The following is a 17,544-nucleotide window of genomic DNA, read 5'->3' as shown; positions in this document are numbered from 1 at the left end:
CTCTGGACTGCAGTTGTCGTAGTCGTCAGTTTGCCCAGTAGTGCGCCGACTCTGATGTCGTTTTCGTTTTTGCGGTGTAGCACTGGTGTAGTGTAAGCAGGAATAAGCGCGAGTCTTTGACAGCTCAACATAATTTGTTTGTAAACAAAGGTGCATCCTTTATCTACACCCTAAAATATTTCGGTGTACGGCAGTGTAGCATTGGTGTAGCTACACCGCAAAAACGAAAACGACATGAGACACAGTTCGAGGAGTCTCGTGCTGCTGAGTTGTTGTCGGGCAGAACTTTAGTTTTAAATGGCTCCCGGCCAAAATCGCGAAAGGCAAACGGAGGATCGTGTAGCATAAAAAAAAATGTGATTTTTTTTTGACACAAGTTGGAGGATAGAACACATTTAGTTTTTGACTGAGAAGGTGGAAGGTAGTGGCCAGTTGATTCAGTTTCGTTGTGCTAAAAAATAAATAAAAGCGAAAAAGTACTAAGAAGTTTGTTAAGGTTTAATTGAATCGCAAACTAATGATCACTGAACCCTAACGGAAATTTAAAGTAAAAAAAAAGTAGTTGCAAAGGTCCTGAATATACACCCTAACATTTTTTTATTTTATATTGTGCTACTTTTTTTTTAAAATACTGATTTTTGCCTAAGATTTGTTTTGCTGAATTTTTTTGATTAGTGAATAAAAACATAACCAAAATGATTGCTAAATATCTGATAGTTTATCAGTCGATGAACATCGCACATTTGTTGGATGATGAGATAGAGCATGCACTTGTGATTCGGCAAGGAAAGTTGTCAAGTGGTGATTCTAGAGACATTAAGAGGCGCAAATTACGTGGATTGATGAAGCTACAAAGAGAAGAGAATAGTTTTGGTACATTTACTTTGCTTGATGAACAAAATGAAGATGAACAAGATGAAGCAAAAGGGCGGAATGTCATCTACTGGGTAAGAAGGTAGCCATGATCCGCAAGGAGATAGATAATAGAAGGGTTCAGATTTGCCTCCGTTGAAGACACGACTATTGCATTTGTTTTCCCGGTTAGTTATTTTGAAAGAGGGGATGAAATATAACACCTGAGGTCTTGGTGCAGTTGCTTAACAACTATTTCTCGTTTCTCTCGACTAACCCAGACGTAATGTTAGAAACGCAGGAAAATTTGCGGAATGAGTTGAGTAGGCTGAGTGTTCAGGGTCAGGAGGAATCAGAGGAGGATGATTGGGAGTCGAATTCGTCATAAGAAGTGATTTAACAGAGAGTGAAAAGGATAGGAGAACACGGAAAACCAGTATTCCGAGGAAGGTTTCGAAGAGGAAGAAGAAAAAGACAAACAGCTCAGACAAGATGATGAAAGCGATCATAGGTCAAGTAGATAAATACCTGGAACAGACATTGAATGCATTGAAATTAAAGGAAAGAACGGAGTCGACAACCAAACATGAAAAGGAATTAAGAAAAAAAGCAAAAGATAGGGATAGAGAAAAGAAAACAACGGAAACCGGAGAGTACAGAGGAATCAGAGGATGATTATACGGAGTGTTCGGGAAGTTCTAGCGAGGAGAGTACAAGCTGCAGTTTAGGTGAAGCGAGGCATAACAGGAGAAGAGGTACGGAACGTATACCACGTTCAGTTTTAGAATTGAAGCTGAACAAGTTTATCGCTGAGGTTGAGCTTATGACCGAAGCAGAAAAAAAGAGTAGGAAGGCGCTATTCAGCAAAGCAATTCACTTGTTTACGGGGGAGATACGAACGTGGTACATGGAAGGTAAAAGGAATGGAGATTTTAGGAATTAGAGGGAGTTAGTCACCGAACTGGAGTACCAATCACCGGATCTAGGTTTTCGTTACGAGCAGTAGGCTACCCAGAGAAGGCAAAGGAGATCGGAGAAGTTCACGGATTACCATAACGCGATACATGTCAGTGTAGGCTTCAGAATAATGAAAATTTGATATTGTTCCATTGATTTATAGCGACTGTAACATGGTAACGACGCATGGTAGTCTAGTCGCATAGGAGTATTGAGCGAAAAACCAAAACTTGATAACTTCAATAAAATATAACTCAAAATCGGAAAAACCACATAACTTTTTTTTTTTATAAAAAAAGCCTAAATTTTCAAGGAAAAATATAAAAACATATTGCGCGGGTCTACAAACCACGAAAACCATAAAAAAAACAAATACAATCAATGTTTTTGAATACAAAATCGAAATTTAAATATCATTATTATTGTTTTTCCTAAAAAGCACCTTTCATTTGATATTTTGATCTTTCAAATTGACCCAGTGGTTATAAATTTAAATAAAGTCATTCTTGAAAAAAATAACAATTTTTTTGGACCACCTCAACATGGAAATGATCATCCTAATAACAAAATAACAAAATACGTGTCTAATAGTTTGAGATATTTATATATTTACAATATTTATACCAATGTTTACGATATTCTGAGAACCACTATATCGTTTTGCTATGGAATGGCTGCAAAGCAACCTGATCTGAAAAACATAGATTTCTTGATAGAGTTGGAACTAGGGCGTAACAGCTTTTGTAAACAATTACTTCTGTAGATGATTTCTCGAAACTCAAGGCACGCAAACCAACATAACCAACGGGAAAGAGAAGTCAACCCCTACCCGATGGTGACGTTCATTTGAGTGAGCGAGTCTTAGCTTTCTAGAAATCATCGAGAGAAGTCATTGTTTACAAAAACTGTTACGCCCTAATTTCAGCTCTATCCAGATTTGTCTTATTTTGAAAGAACACGCTCTGAAAGCGGAAGGCGTTGCTACGTTAATTGAAATTCTTTTTAAATGGTAAATTCAAATAGATTTGACTTGTTAGACCCAAAACAAAACGCAAACAATGATCATCATCATCATCATCATTTTTTTACATAGTAAGGAACGACAGAACGAGATTTATCGGAGCAACAGCAAAATAAATACTAAAGGAATATTTTTAAAAATTTCACGAAACATAAGCAAATGTCAAAAAGTGTTAATGCATACTGCTCTAGATTCGTCTTTCTTCTTCATTTCAGTACCAACATTTCAAAAGGGCGTAATTGCTTTTGTAAACAATGACTTTAGCCGTCAATTTCTCGCGAATGAAATCTTACCTCACCAAAATTACAATGCTAGCTGCTAGAGGAAACATTCCTCTACCTGCTGGTATCATTATTTTTCATGAGTGAGCTTTTATTCGCGAGAAATCGACGGCTAAAGCCATTGTTTACAAATGCAATTACGCCCCTTTGAAATGTTGGCACTGATTTGTTTTTTTATAGAGACTTTCAGCCCTAAGTTAGTCCGTCTCTTTCGTTCTAGATTTCTTTTTTATTATTATTATTATAGTAACTTTAACGCTCTTGGGTCATTCGTGACTTGTCCGGGGGTGAGATTTGAACTCGTGACTTTGGCGTGAGAGGTATGGATGCTAACCACTCTAGATTTCTATCTAACAAATAAAACTTCATTGTATGTGCGCGTCGGTAGCCACAGCATAAATAAACAATTAAGCTACACTTACTCCTACTTGACGGGGTTGACTTTGTCGATAAACATGGCATCATATAAATCGAATATAATTCGATTTGCAGCCGACCATTATTCAATTATTTAGCAATTTGTGCGGCAAAACCGCAATGGTTGCAATATGTACAACAATTCAATTACGCTTTATTACTCTCGAAGTGAGAATCGCACGTACGTGTGCGATTCACATTCATTTGTTAAGTGCTTATTCGAATGCCTGTTTGCTTACACTTCCCATTGAAAACACTCAACCCTTTCCGTCACCCTAAGAGTAGCGCACATGGGGATATTTTACCACTCTAGCAGGTCAGAATAGATTTGTTTAGTATGAAACTATGAAAAGTCTGCACAGCAAAAATTTATTTTCAATATTACATCCAAGAGGATGCCCTTCAATCATGTCGAAAATCTCATGTAATTTTTATGGCCACAAAAATAAACAAATGCAGTAAAAGCTGCATAATGTCAGTTCATTCACTGTATTAATGATAATTCTGTTTTTGGCAAATAATATTACACCATATTTTCGACACGATTGAAGCATAGAGGTAACTCTAAGACCAGAAGGTCCCGAAGAAACGTGCTCAACTTTTTGGCTAAGCTCTGGTACTCTCTTCGGTCCCAAGCTAATCGATGAACCCCTCGAAACATAAGAAAATCTCCGAACCCCTCATTTTATCTGTCAACCTTTCATAGCGAATCAAAACAAACATAGCGTAGTACTAGAATTTCAACTAGAATGAGGTACGTTAATCGATTTGCTTGGGACCAATAGGCTAGTCAAGTAGTGAGCCAATTTTAAATCGTTAGTTTCCAACCGGTGATTGAAGTGCATCCACTTTGATGTGATTTTAAAATTAATTGTTTGCTGTGCAGCGAAGACAAAACGCAGCCACCTTCAGACATTTAAAAAGGGTGAAAATACTTTTGTAAACAATGGCATCAGCTGTCGATTTCTCGTTAATAAAAGCTCACAAAGTTACGACACCTTCAGGAAGAAGAATGTTTCCTCTTGGTATCGTTAATTGGCTGGAGTAAGCTATTATTTGCGAGAAATTGGCGGTTGTTTACAAAAGCAATTTCACCCTAATGAAATGTTGGCACCACATTTTGAATACGCTCTTTTAATAAATGTTCACTGTTTTTGGTATAAATTATGTTCTCCAAAACCTTAAATCTTATGCAAGAAATTGTCAACCCCCTCTGTTGTTAGCAACTGAAAGAGATTTTTTTTTTTTTTTTTTTTTTTTTATTAATTTATTTGTACAGGCTCAATCGAATAAACTTTACAGAGCCGAGTTATCATTTTTGTTATACATTATTGATTTCTTATATTTTAAGTTAAAGGAGCTGGACCGGATACTCGCGGTTGTCTCGAGGTTAGTGGGGATTTACAATTTTTTTTGGATGGGAAAAGGGAGAGGGAGGTTTGAAATGTGGTTTACGATACAAATATTTAATTAATCCTAAAACATGAACTAATTTCTATTCATCTTGAAAACAAACATAAAAAAAAAAAACCCACACGTACAAAATACAAACTAAACACAAGGTTAATAAAACTTACAATCTAATGTTAATATTCTTAAAGTAAACATATATGAGTTTCATAAACTCCAGATCGCGTCTAGCCAAAATATCCCGAACTGGAACATTAGGTTGTCTACCTCGAGCCCGAAGGGAATCGTACAGTTCAGATCTGACTCCGCGATGCTCAGCACAAGACCAAATAATGTGATCTGCGTCCTGGTAAACTTGTCCACATTCACAGAGATTGCTGTCCTTCAGCCCAACACGGAACAAGTGAGCGTTTAACGAATAGTGATTGGACATGAGGCGAGACATCATACGAATGAAGTCTCGACCCACATCCAACCCCTTGAACCAAGAACTCTTCGACACCTTAGGGATGATCGAATATAGCCATCGTCCCAAACTCCCTTCACTCCACTTATTCTGCCAGCTGACGAGTGACTGTTGACGATAAATGAAGAAAAATTCATCGTAGGCGATTTGTCGATCGTAAATATCGCCTTCCATAGCGCCCACCTTAGCAAGTGAGTCAGCCATCTCATTGCCCGGAATCGAGCAATGAGATGGGACCCATGCAAAGGTGATGACAAAAGATCTTAAAGATAAAGCACTTAAAAGCTCTCGTATTTTCATGAGAAAATACGAGGAGTGCTTTACCGGCCTCATAGAGCGAATAGCCTCGACAGAACTGAGACTATCCGTAAAAATAAAATAGTGATCTGGTGGAAGTGAGGCGATCGTTTCTAGCGTATAATGTATTGCCGCCAGCTCAGCAACATATACGGAACAAGGAGCTTGAAGCATTCGAGAGGCGCTATGAAATTCGTTAAAAATACCAAAACCAGCGGACGACTCTATTAGTGATCCATCTGTGAAGAACGATCTTGCGGAATCAACTTGGCCAAACTTTGCAGCGTAAATTGACGGAACAATCATGGAACGATGATGTTCTGGGATCCCACGAATCTCCCGCGTCATAGATAAATCAAAACTAACTGAATTGCCGAAGTCGGAGAAGCATACACGATGAGGATTATGCTGTGAAGGGCTGACATCCTGTGTTATGTACACGTAGTACAATGACATAAAACGAGTTTGAGGGTTCAGCTCAAGAAGCTTTTCAAAGTTTTCGATTACCAGTGGGTTCATAACTTCACAACGGGTGAGGAGCCTGAGGGACAATTCCGAAAACCGATCCGATAGTGGCAACATGCCCGCCAACACTTCTAGACTCATCGTATGAGTCGAGTGCATGCATCCTAACGCGATACGAAGACAACGATACTGGATACGTTCCAGTTTGATGATGTGAGTTTTAGCCGCCGACTGGAAACAAAAACTACCGTATTCTAAAACCGATAAAATCGTTGTCCGGTACAACGTTAGAAGATCTTGCGGATGGGCTCCCCACCACGTTCCGGTAATTGTTCGGAGAAAATTTATCCTTTGTTGGCATTTTCGTCTCAGATACTCAATGTGGGATCTCCAGGTGCATTTTGAATCGAACCAGACCCCAAGATATTTGAAGGACATAGAATGAGTGATCGGTTTACCCAAAAGTTGAAGCTTTGGTTGTGCTGGGCTATGCTTCCTAGAAAAAACGACCAACTCAGTTTTCTCCGTGGAGAATTCGATACCTAGCTGAATAGCCCAAGTAGACAAATTGTCTAAGGTATCCTGTAAGGGTCCTTGCAGGTCGACCCCTTTGGGCCCTGTCATAGACACTACGCCGTCATCTGCAAGTTGTCTCAACGTGCAGTTGTCACTTAGACAATTGTCAATTTCTCTGACGTAGAAATTATACAAAAGGGGGCTTAAACATGAGCCCTGGGGGAGACCCATGTAACTAAATCGAGAAGCTGTAGAGTTTCCATGAGAAAAGCTCATATGTTTCTCTGACAGCAAATTGTACAAAAAGTTATTTATTAATGGAGAAAGGCCACAAGCGTGGAGTTTGTCTGAAAGGACTTCAACGGAAACTGAATCAAAAGCCCCCTTGATATCCAAGAATACAGAAGCCATTTGCTCTTTTTTAGCAAAAGCCAACTGAATTTCTGTGGAAAGCAACGCGAGACAGTCGTTCGTTCCCTTGCCCCTACGGAATCCAAATTGAGTATCTGAGAGTAGGTGGTTCGTCTCAACCCATTTGTCCAAGCGAAAAAGAATCATTTTCTCCAACAATTTTCGAATGCACGATAACATCGCGATGGGACGATACGAGTTATGATCTGATGCGGGTTTTCCAGGCTTTTTAATGGCTATAACTCTCACTTGCCTCCAATCATCCGGAACAATATTGAGCTCCAGGAACTGACAAAACAAGTTCAACATGCGCCTCTTAGCGACGTCTGGGAGGTTCTTCAACAAGTTGAACTTGATTCTATCAGCCCCCGGAGCCGAATTGCCACACGAAAGAAGCGCGAGTGAGAGTTCCAGCATTGAAAAAGGCTGGCTGATCTCGTCTACAGAATTCGTCGTTCCGCGAGGAATCATCTGTGCCGGCACGGAATCAGGACATACTTTTCGCGCGAACTTGAGAATCCAACGATCTGAGTACTCCTCGCTCTCGTTGTTCGAAGACCGGTTACGCATCCTTCGCGCCGCGTTCCAAAGCGTATTCATCGACGTTTCGCGCGATAATCCGTCCACGAATTGCCGCCAGTATCCGCGTTTCTTGGCTTTGATGAGGCTCTTGAGTTCGCGTTCAAGAGCCGAGTACGCTTCGAAATGTACGGGTGTTCCACGTTTCCGGAAAAGCTTAAACGCGTCGGACTTTTTACGATAAACCTCAGTGCATTGCTGGTCCCACCAAGGGGAAGGAGGTTTCCTACGGAAAGACGTTCCTGGAACCGGCCGAGTTTGAGCTTGGAGCGCGCTGTCCAAGATCAGATTGGAGAGGAAGTTATATTCCTCCAACGGTGGAAGCCCTTCTACCGACGTTAGGGCATCTTCTATCACATTCTTGAACTTTGTCCAATCGATATTACGGGTAAGATCGTACGCGACGTTAACGGATTCCGACGGATTGAACCCACTGGCAATCGAAATTTTGATCGGCAAGTGATCACTACCGTGGGGATCCTGGATCACATTCCACGTGCAATCCAACGATAATGAGTTAGAGCAAAGTGTGAGGTCTAATTTACTTCCATTCGAAGATGGTCCAGCCAAACGTGTTACTTCTCCATTGTTAATAATTATCATATTGAAGTTATCACAGAGGTCATATATAAAAGTAGAACGGTTGTCATCATACAGTTCCCCCCAGCCTGTACCGTGGGAATTAAAATCTCCCATGATCAACCGTGGAGCAGGAAGTACTGAACATATATCTGAAAGTTGTTTTCGATTAACAACGGCTCTAGGAGGAATATAAACAGAAGCAATACAAAGGCTCTTACCTTTAATAATAGCCTGACATGCGACAACTTCAATACCTGTAAATTGTGGAAGATTCACTCTATAGAAAGAATGGCACTTTTTGATCCCCAAAAGTACCCCTCCTCCACGCGAATCCTCACGATCCAGTCGAATAATGTTAAAATCATAAAAAGGAAGATCTATATCTGAAGAGAGCCAAGTTTCACAAAGAGCAAATACATCACAATCATTATTGTGAACTAAAAACTTAAAAGAGTCTAATTTAGGAATAAGACTTCGACAATTCCACTGTAGAATAGTGATCAAATCCCCGACCTCGTTTGGAAAATTATCCATCGAAGGAAATGATTGCTGCAATGAGGGGCCACTTCAATGTCAATTGCTTCAAGAGGGTCTTCACAGTAGGAAGCATTGCCAGAACAATGCTTTTGAGAGGATCATAAATATTCAGGTACTTGAGAATATCGTCCACAATGTTATCAAATGAGAACAACCCAGATGAAGAAGGGGCTTCTGTTCTTAAAAATGGGACATCAGGGGTTTTGGATGTCCCCGGGAGAGGTGGAAAATCCTGGGTATAGTCAGTTCTTCTGAATCCAGGAGGAGTAGAAACTTCCTTTTTTCCACCACTCCTTGATTTGGGCAAGCTGATTTGGGGTTCTTCATTCTCAACTTTCCGCGAACGGATGCGTTTTCGTTTCCGTGCTGAAAAACAGAAAGAAGTTCCCTCCTCAGCCAAGTCAGAGTCAGTCTCGTCATCTGACAAAAGAGAAAAGGGATTTTTGTCGTTGGTCGATGGCGTGGCCGTCTTAAGCATTTCTGCAAAAGACTGCCGGGAACGTTCCTTAAGTGAGCGTTGTAATTTCTCCCCGCGTTGTTTGTACACCGGGCATGACGAGATACCATGAGGAGTTCCCTTACAGTACACGCATTTTGGTGCGGTAGCTGCACAGGTGTCATCCCCATGCTTCTCTCCGCATTTGGAACAGCGTGCCTTGCTGCCACAGTGGGAGGCCGTATGTCCCAACTGCTTACAGTTTTGGCAGTTCATGACCCGGGGAACGAACAAACGCACAGGTAGTCGAAGTTTTCCCAGCTCGATGTAGTGAGGAAGGGCTGAACCAGAAAAGGTCACACGGAACGAGTCTGTGGGGGTAAAACTCTTTTTACCCTCGCTGACAGATACTGAGCCCAGTTTTTGGACATCCAGTATCTTCACCGGAGGAAGCAAACGGTTCTTGAAACGGCCAACCGCCTGCTTCTCCAAGATCTCGGGGGTCAGACTCGCTTCGGTGACCACACCTTCGATCTCCACATCACGAGCTGGGATGTAAACTCTGTACTCGAGCGTGAAGAGCTGGGAGGCAGCAATCTCGTTAGCCTGCTTCAGGTTAGAGACGGAGACACGAAGTTTATTGTGCCTAACCTTCGTGATTTCAGTCACGGCCGAGTATCGCTTCGTCAGATCATTAGTAATTTGCATTACATTCAAAGGCTTGTTTCTGGGCTGAAAGTAGACAACCCATGGGCCAGTCGAGTCATCTGGATAGGCTCGCGATCGGGGGTTTATCTGAGCCTGTCCTTTGCCAGACTGAGACGATGAACCAGGGAGAGATGACGTACGTTTTCGACCCTTCTTGTCATCGCGTGGCAAAGTGGTGTCATCTTCCGACAAAACGTCCATTTCGTCTTGCGACAAAATGTCCATTTTGCCGTACTAGTGGGAGCGAAAAACGCTCTACCACTGATACGATAATCACTGGGACACAATACACAAAAAAAAAAAAACTACAAACACAGAACACAAACTTAAAATTTAACTGTGGGCGAAAGAGAGAAACAAGAACAAAAACTTATCTGATAATCCTATACTACTACCACCGAGCGTTTAAACGGCAGCAGCGGAGCGACGCGCAGCGTGGATGATCTTCGATCAGCGTGTGCGGGCGGTCTTCGTTGGTGTGTGCTTATGTGAGGGTCGGCACTCAGCTGAACACACGATGATAGATGAGCGGTGTAAATGCGGAGGCAGATGCTGACACTCGATGACGATGATCCGTGTGCAGGTATGCGTTACCACGCACCGATGGTGCGCAAAATGGTTGGCGAATTGGCAATCGTAAAAACAATTTTCCTTCCGATGATGCCGAAAACACACTTTCTTCTCAGAAAAAAACTCACTTTTAGTTAATTATTTAGCTGGGAACTCTAAGCGAGAAAAAACTGACAATTTAAATCAAGCGAATAGCGAGAAAACTTCCAAAATAGCGGAGCGCGAACTAAGTCGACCGTACTTCTTGCTAGGACGCAGTGGGAGTGAACTGAAAGAGATGATTCGAATGTTTTTTCTCGCGAGCATTCTCACCAGCATCATCTCTGAGAGATGAGTCGCCTGATCAGTGAAAAGAAAAGCACTAGAGTGAACTGTAGTGTTTCACTCGGGTGCGTCACCGCGGTAAATATTATGAATGTAAATAGTAAATCTTCTTTTAGCAGTTGTATTGCACAGTATCTGCAGCGTGCTGTAATTTCCCGCAAAGAGGAAATTTAGCAAAATGTCCATTAACAGACTTCCTGCAAGTTATAAAGAAAGTACGGCAACAGGATTAATTCAAGTTGCTATAAAGTTATTGCAGAGAGAACATTCTTCTTGCACAAATTAAACAAAAAAATTGTGATGTTGCATCCTCATAAACTACATATTTGCCAAATTTAATTATGACCAGCTAGCTGGTAAAATTTCTCTACTGTTAAGGCACAGTAATAAACAGCATCCCGCTGCGAGTTTGCATTCCATTATTGTTACAGCTCAGCCCAGCATCAAATCAGGACTAATTTATGGAATCTAATTTAATCATTGAACTTGAACCTTGTCGTTTTTTTTTTTCGTTCTACAATGAACCGACAGCCATACATATGTAGTGAGGAATGCGTTAGGGCGAGTGATAGTGAGTGTGAGCGTTGTGATAGATTTAGATCTGCAACTTTTCAGCGATTGTTAGCTACATTGGGAACATTAGATAAAGAATGGCGGCGTGCCGGCGTGGCCTATTGATATGTAAATTAATCGAAGCTAATAGATGTATCATGTCAAGCTATTACGGACTATTGTGGATATTCTTACAGGGCTTTGAGGTGGAAAGCGTGAGAAAATGTAGGTTCACGTTATATGGTAGTTGAATGTGAGAATATGATCGTAGATGATTATATACATCATGAGTACTGGCCATAAACGCATAACTGTCCCATCTCTGTTTGAAGTTTTATTCATATGGGACAGTTGTACTTTTATGGGAAGAGTAGTCCTCGATTAAATTAGCTGTAAAATATTCAGTCGGATTCAGAGATTCACACCGATATCTTGAAATCTTTGGACCAGTTAAGATACAAACCCTGTTTGAGATCATATTTTACTCAATGTCTGTTTAATAGAATCGTAAATGTCATTTGAAATATAATCTACTAATAAACCTGCCAATTTACTATTATAAACACTTACGTTTCTTCTCTTTTTCTCTATGCAATAGGTCCAAATCATGACAGTGAAAAATCACCGTTCCTACCCACGGAGCCGGTTCGGCTCACACCGGCGTGGGAGGAAAACAATCTTCCCAACGATGAACTCAACTTCAAAGGTAAGTGTAACCGGAGAGCTGATCGATGAGCTTCCATCACACTGAGGAGGACGAGTGTGGTAGTGAATATGTATGTTGTGCTCGATTTTCTTCGTCGAATTTCCACACCTTGTTTTGTTTTCGCTAGACGTTGGGTACAGTCTACCTTTGTTTAAAACGGTGTTAATAAGGCGTCGGAATCATGGTAGAATTTTTATTTTGGATAGTTGATTACACATCCTACTAAATTTAATTCGCAACAACAGAGGCTCAATAGAGAAATGACAACTTATTCAGAATACAAATTAAAGGGTGGAATGGTCAAAAATTGGCCGACTCAAATTTGATTGCGTTGTAATGAACGATGAAATATACGTCAAGGTGGATTTCAAGCAACTCCCAGGGCAAGAGTTTACTCGGCTACCGGAAAAGGAAAGGTTTACGATAAGTTTAAGCAGAGAAAATAGTCAACGTTCCCGAAAAAATACTTGGTTTGGCAGGCGATTTGCACCTGTGAGCTGAAAAGCTAAATTTACTGGCATTGTCAACCAAGATATTTATGAAAAGAAATATTTTCAAAAACGATTGCTGCCTTTTTTGAAGACACACAGTTGTTCCATAGAGGTAACTCTAAGACTCAGCTCTGGTACTCTCAAGACTAGGTAGGCTAGTGAAGTAGTGAGCCAATTTAAAATCGTTAGTTCCACCGGTTGGTTGTTCCGTGCTGTTTTGGCCATACCTCGCTACCTGTCACTACGGGAAAATGGCTCAGGAACGGTATACCACCGACGAACCAACGAGACCAATTCGTGCCCAAGACCCCATATTTAAAATACTTAAAACACTACCGACATCTACTCACCCGATCACGTCATACCATGAGCAAGGACACGGAGAAAAAATACTGCCCACAATTTGAGTTCTTTTTATTTAAAGGGTGATACGGTCAAAATTTGGTCGTTTATTTAAAAAATCAAATTAAATTTCTTTTTCAAGTTCAATTAGTATAAAATTCAGGAAAAATATTCAGTTAGGCTTCCGCTTTTCCAAATCCGAATTGCCGGGCCTTACGCTTGACCCCTGCCATCAGATTTTGTACAGCCACCTTGTCCACCTTCTTCGCCGCAGAAAGCCAGCTTGCCTTGAACTGCTGCTCGCCCTTAGCAGTTTTTTTGGTCTTCTTTAGGTTCCGCTTGACAATAGCCCAGTATTTCTCAATTGGGCGGAGCTCTGGCGTGTTGGGAGGGTTCTTGTCCTTGGGAACCACCTGCACGTTGTTGGCGGCGTACCACTCCATGGCCTTTTTACCGTAATGGCAAGATGCCAAATCCGGCCAAAACAGTACGGAACAACCGTGTTTCTTCAGGAAAGGCAGCAGACGTTTATTCAAACACTCTTTCACGTAAATTTCTTGGTTGACAGTCCCGGAAGCTATGAAAATGCTGCTTTTCAAGCCACAGGTACAGATGGCTTGCCAAACCAGATATTTCTTTGCGAACTTTGACAGTTTCATGTGCTTGAAAACATCTGCTACCTTTCCCCTTCCTTTTGCCGTATAAAACTCCTGTCCCGGAAGCTGCTTGTAGTCGGCTTTGACGTAGGTTTCGTCGTCCATTACCACGCAGTCAAACTTCGTCAGCATCGTCGTGTACAGCCTCCGGGATCGCGCTTTGGCCGTCGTATTTTGTTTATCATCGCGATTTGGAGTCACTACCTTCTTGTAAGTCGATAGTCCGGCTCGTTTTTTGGCTCGATGCACGGTTGTAGACGATACACCCAGCTTATTTGCGGCATCTCGGAGAGAGAGGTTAGGGTTTCGCTTGAAACTACCGGCAACTCTCTTTGTCGTCTCAGCGGCTTCCGGTTTTCGATTTCCCCCCGATCCAGACGTTCCCCAAACACTTTAATTACATTTGTAACGGTTGATTTGGCAACTTTTATAACGATTTTGCCAACTTTGCGTGCGAGTAGCTCGGATTTTCGCGATGCGCGAGCAAAATTTTGATACGCTGCTCTTCTTGCTTGGACGGCATTTTGACAACTGAAGAGTGAATTCCAAAATCAAAATAGGAGCAACATTCTACACACACACACCTTCAAAATGAGGGGTGTTCAGGTTTTTTAAATGCAAAATTGAAAGAAATACGTCAAGTTGATATTGACCAAATTTTGACCGTATCACCCTTTAATATTGAGTTCAGCCCAGGGTTGCTTCCACTCACTTGCTATAAAACAATGTTTTTCGGAATTATGAAATCATTAGATGATATAATAATATTTTGTACTTGTAAGTAACAAGAAGATGGTGTAAAGTATGTGTTTGACTCATAAAAGCTGTCAATTTCACTTTCAGAGCGTCACAATCCGCAATCTTATGATTCGCGAGCGTTCACTCAGAGTGAGCGCTCACGAACCGTTAAATCGCTGATTGTGACGCACTGAAAACAATATTGACAGGTTTTAGGGCCAAACACATACTTCACGACCTCTTCTTGCTACTTACAAGTTCTTATGGTCATTATAATATCTAATGTTTTCATAATAAGGAAAAATATTTTTTAATAGCAAGTGAGTGGAAGTAACCCTGGTTCAGCCTCTCACTTGTACTCTTTATTGTTGTCAAAAAAGTAACGCGAGATTCGACCCAACGATATAGTTCAGCCCAATAAGTTACTTTTGAGTAAATTGCATATTCTCAAATTAACGAGCATTAAACTTATTTCTGGGTAGAATATACTTAAGAGACGGTATTTTTTTCTGGTGTTAAATGGAAACTACTATATGCGATTTACTCAAAATTTGGGTTATTAGGCTGAACCCCGGAATTGAGGGGAAAGTACTTAATTTTGGGTAGTTTTTCATCTCTGTGCACGTATAATTTATATTGCCTTGGTTTGCGTCTCACCTCGTTTGACAGATCTGATCGCCCGTTTGAAATTTCGAATCGCTCGTTTGACAATTCGAATTGTGGACAAACGAAATGCTCCTGTGGCATGTTGGTTCGTCAGTTGTTATATCAACCGGTTGAAACTAACGATTTTAAATTGGCTCACTACCTGATTAGCCAATTGGTCCCAAGCAAATCGATTAACGTACCCCATTATAGTCGAAATTCTAGTACTACACTATGTTTGTTTTGATTCGCTATGAAAGTTTGACAGATAAAATGAGTGGTTCGTGGATTTTCCTATGTTTCGAGGGGTGCATCGATTAGCTTGGGACCGAAGAGAGTACCAGAGTTGAGCCTAAAAGTTGAGCACGTTTCTTCGGGACCTACTACACTAAGGAAAATTCAATGCTAATTTTTATGTGTCCCACTCATGAATTTTTGCAATGTGATAAACAAATGATACATATGTGTCGGACACATAGTTTTTATGTATACACATAAAATTCATGTGTTGTAACGATGTTACAAGTACACAAACAATAAAACAATTTTTTTTTTAATTCTTTATTAAGGGGAAGCTCACCGGCCCAAAAATAAAAAAATATTTTCGGTACGTTTTTATTTTTCTAAAAATATTGGGAAAAATTATCAAAAATCCAAGAAAATCAGTTTCTTCCTTAGATTTTTGTCAAAAATTACATGCAAAAAAATTTTTTCTATGCCATCATAAAAAAAAATTGGACTCTCATAAAAACCGAAAAGTTGATGTTTTGTGGTTTTTTGAGTCCAACTTTATGCCATAATGACTTATAAAACATGTTTTTGCACGTGAATTTTCTTTAAAAAAATTAGAAAAAATGTGATTTTTTTAGATTTTTGATACTTTTTTTCAATATTTTTAGAAAAATCAAAACGTAATTTTTTTTTCGGAGCGGTCTGCATCCTTAGGCTAGTTCATCTCTAAACAATAAAACAAAATCAACAAGGGATAAAAATAATTAAATGCATGTAATACTTTCTCCGTGTAGCAAATCCGCGTCTCTGATCCCTTCTTGTTGCGATTCCACAGTAGAGGCTCAATTGAGATCTTTTAATCTGTGCGTTTGAAAACGGATACACACGAAAAACGACGAAGAATAACGATCTCGGAAATCGTCGGAATATTCGGGGTAAAGGCCTATGAATTTTGTAATAGGCGATCTCTCAGGCCCAGACCGCGGAAAAGTCAGGATCGAAAAGTTCGGTAGGCTGATAAAACTCTAGTGCAAGCCAATAGTAGTGAAAGTGTGCGACATAGTTAGTGCCAAGGAAAAACGATTACCGTGCTATTGCACGTAATGCTAGAAATTTTAAAGAACGATTTTTAGTGCACATGTAAGAAAAAAACCTGTTTATAAAAGTGTAAAACCAATCTAGAAAATATCCAATTTCATTATAGAGTTAAGTTTTTAAAAAACGTGCCTTAGAAGTAATTCCGTACAGTATTGTACCTTGTGTGTACGGTTGCCAGGTAACTATAACTTTAAACGTGATCTAAAAAAAAAAAACTTAATTGTAATGTCGAATATGTATTCACTCGAAGAACTTCCTTCGAGTGAAGGTGCACCCCTAGGGCGCCACGGGGTCAGTTCTAATCGTTAGCCACATAGAACGGGCGTCTTCGGCCGATGAGGCATATAACATAGCCAGTCCTAACCTCGAACTCTCATTGACGAGAATCATCAATGTGGTCCGGGTATCCCAACCGTCCGTCGCATGGATTTATTCACCACACGCGGTTTTGCATACTTTCCGCCAGGTGAAGACCCTAGCGTTGAGCTCACCATTCGCCATTCGAGTAACGCCCTGTTGCGGCTAGTCGCCGGCAGGTAGCCAAGTAGTCAAGTACGAAGTATTACACGTGTGAATTTCGTCGGCAAGTGCACTTGCAGGAGGTCACGTGCACAACGTAGGACGACGAAGGAAGAGGATAAGGATCAGGGAGTTCAGGAATAGGATTAAAAAAATCAGGAAAGCGGAAGAAAACAAGTAAGACCGAACCAAATTGTACAATTATACTAACCCTGCTATAAAAACACTTTCGAGTCGATAGATAATATACAAACGAATGTCTTTCCTTTGAAAAATGTTTCGCTTAATAAACATCAGGATCTGTAGTTAGTGTGTTCGCATTCTTGACGAGTTTGGTGGAGAGATATCGTTTGTTGCAGTTTTCGGTTTCGGGACGAGTAGAATAGGCTCTGGGTAGGCAAACCTTCAAAGGAAACCTACCCACCCTGGAAGTTGAACTGGTTTGGTAGGTCCATTCGTCGTTGGTGTTTGGGTGTAGAAGTTTCGGCCGTGGGTTGAGGCAACAGTTAAGGACTCGCCCGGAGGTCTCGCAGCCGGGTACGGGATTCTTTGTCGAGAAACGTGCTCCTTCGCGGCAAGATAAAGCTTGCCTGGCGCTTAAGCGGAGGTTGTATTACATCCGAGATTTAACCCTCCCATGTTCCGTTACAGTGTAACCACATATACTATTCATTTTACTCGTAAATTTCATGTGTACTTCTTAGTGGATTCTATTTATGTGTGGACACATGAAAATC

The 17,544-nt window shown here is 40.7% G+C and overlaps 1 protein-coding gene across 2 annotated transcripts in view; it reads left to right on the top strand.

The window, feature by feature from the left end:
- Window positions 1-17,544, top strand: part of Ent2 (Equilibrative nucleoside transporter 2) — a 93,904-nt gene that overhangs the window by 62,740 nt on the left and 13,620 nt on the right. For both annotated transcript variants that reach the window (XM_065216354.1, XM_065216355.1), the window contains exon 3: window positions 11,980-12,087. In XM_065216354.1, the coding sequence (XP_065072426.1) occupies window positions 11,980-12,087 (108 nt within the window). The remainder of the gene's footprint in view (window positions 1-11,979; window positions 12,088-17,544) is intronic.

The sequence above is a fragment of the Ochlerotatus camptorhynchus genome, unplaced genomic scaffold (genome assembly GCF_037179485.1).
Source record: "Ochlerotatus camptorhynchus isolate MF236.1 unplaced genomic scaffold, CSIRO-AGI_Acam_v1.1 ptg000062l, whole genome shotgun sequence".
NCBI lineage: Eukaryota > Metazoa > Arthropoda > Insecta > Diptera > Culicidae > Ochlerotatus > Ochlerotatus camptorhynchus.
The sequence above is the reverse complement of the archived record's forward strand: the minus strand, read 5'-3'. Positions and strand labels throughout refer to the sequence as shown.